Here is a 1,391-nt window from a genome sequence, read left to right as displayed (position 1 = left end):
GTTTCTTGTTTCCCTTGGATCTTGGTTGTCAAACTCTACTGCTACTAATGGGATGTGTGACTTTGGGCAGGTCATATGACATTTTCAGACCCAAATTTCCTTCTTTGTAAAATGAGAAGGTTGAACTAAAAAATCACCAAGATCCCTACTGGACTTAATTTTCCGTGAGTCTGTAGCTCTCTCAGACTCAATTTCCTTACCTGTAAGATAGGGAAAACAATATTGTGTTAGCTACGTCATAGGGTTATAACAAAGATCTAATTAGATCCAAAGAGACATATGGCCTAGGAGTCAAGAAGTTAATTCATACATCTCCTGCATTCCAGTTATGTGACCATGGGCAAGACTTGACCTACCAAGTAATTCTCTAACACTATAAGTCACAGGTGAGTTTTGGGTTGTCAATCTACATAATTGGAAATCAATGGAAGTGTTTTCAGGCATAGACTTCCCCAAATCAATGAAATTCCAGGTCCTGACTGCTCTTCCCACCTTCCACATGAAAGTATTTAATAATAAATGTAAACTATCACCACAGTCATTATTAATCATATCATTGTAATCAAGGTAAAGATGTTGAGTTCTCAGTGATAACTTTTAAAGGCTATTAAGAGGATGACTTCAGCAGCCCTATGTATGTTTTTAAATTTCAACCCTAGTTTGCCATATCTTTGAGATCTTGTTGACATATTGAAGTAATGAGATGGGCTGCTCTATGAACTGACCCAATATCTAGCTGTTACGGAAAAGAAATGAGATGCTTGTTGCTTGAATGCTCCTCTGAACTACTCCACCGGAATGCAAGGCCTGACTCATGAGCAACTTTTTACTAGAACTTTCATGGCCTCTTTTACCTCCTTGTTTCTCAGACTATAGATCAGGGGGTTGAGCATGGGTATCATGATACCATAAAACACAGAGGCCACTTTATCATTCTCTTGTGACTTGCTGGAAGAAGGCTGTAAATACATGTAAGAGAGGGTCCCATAGAAAATGGTGACAGCAGTCATGTGGGAGGCACAAGTAGAGAAGGCTTTGTGCCTCCCTGCAGCAGAGGGCATCCTCAAGATGGCAGCCAAGATGTAAACATAGGAGAAGAACACTACCAGCAATGTGCTTACCAGGTTAAAGCCCACAAAAATGATTAACAACATGACATTGACATCAATATTAGAACAGGAAAGGGCCAGGATTGGGGGCAAATCACAAAAGAAGTGATTGATGGTCTTGGAATTGCAGAAGGACACTGAAAAGAGAAAGCCAACTTGAGTGGTAGCATTCAGGGAACCCATAATGTAGGATCCAGCGACCAGCTGGAGGCAGGCCCTCTGGGACATGACTATTGGATAACGGAGTGGGTTGCAGATGGCCACATAACGATCTACAGCCAT

At 41.1% G+C, this 1,391-nt stretch overlaps 1 protein-coding gene across 1 annotated transcript; it reads right to left on the bottom strand.

Moving 5' to 3' along the window:
- Window positions 1-812: 812 nt before the first annotated feature.
- LOC114029226 (olfactory receptor 5AK2-like) lies at window positions 813-1,391 on the bottom strand. Its single transcript, XM_027843593.1, has one exon. It carries the CDS (start codon window positions 1,389-1,391, stop codon window positions 813-815), a length of 579 nt encoding a protein of 192 aa, XP_027699394.1.

Source organism: Vombatus ursinus, unplaced genomic scaffold (genome assembly GCF_900497805.2).
Source record: "Vombatus ursinus unplaced genomic scaffold, bare-nosed wombat genome assembly UNPS02005171.1, whole genome shotgun sequence".
Classification (NCBI taxonomy): Eukaryota; Metazoa; Chordata; class Mammalia; order Diprotodontia; family Vombatidae; genus Vombatus; species Vombatus ursinus.
Note: the sequence above shows the minus strand (reverse complement) of the source record. Positions and strands in the feature narration are given on the sequence as shown.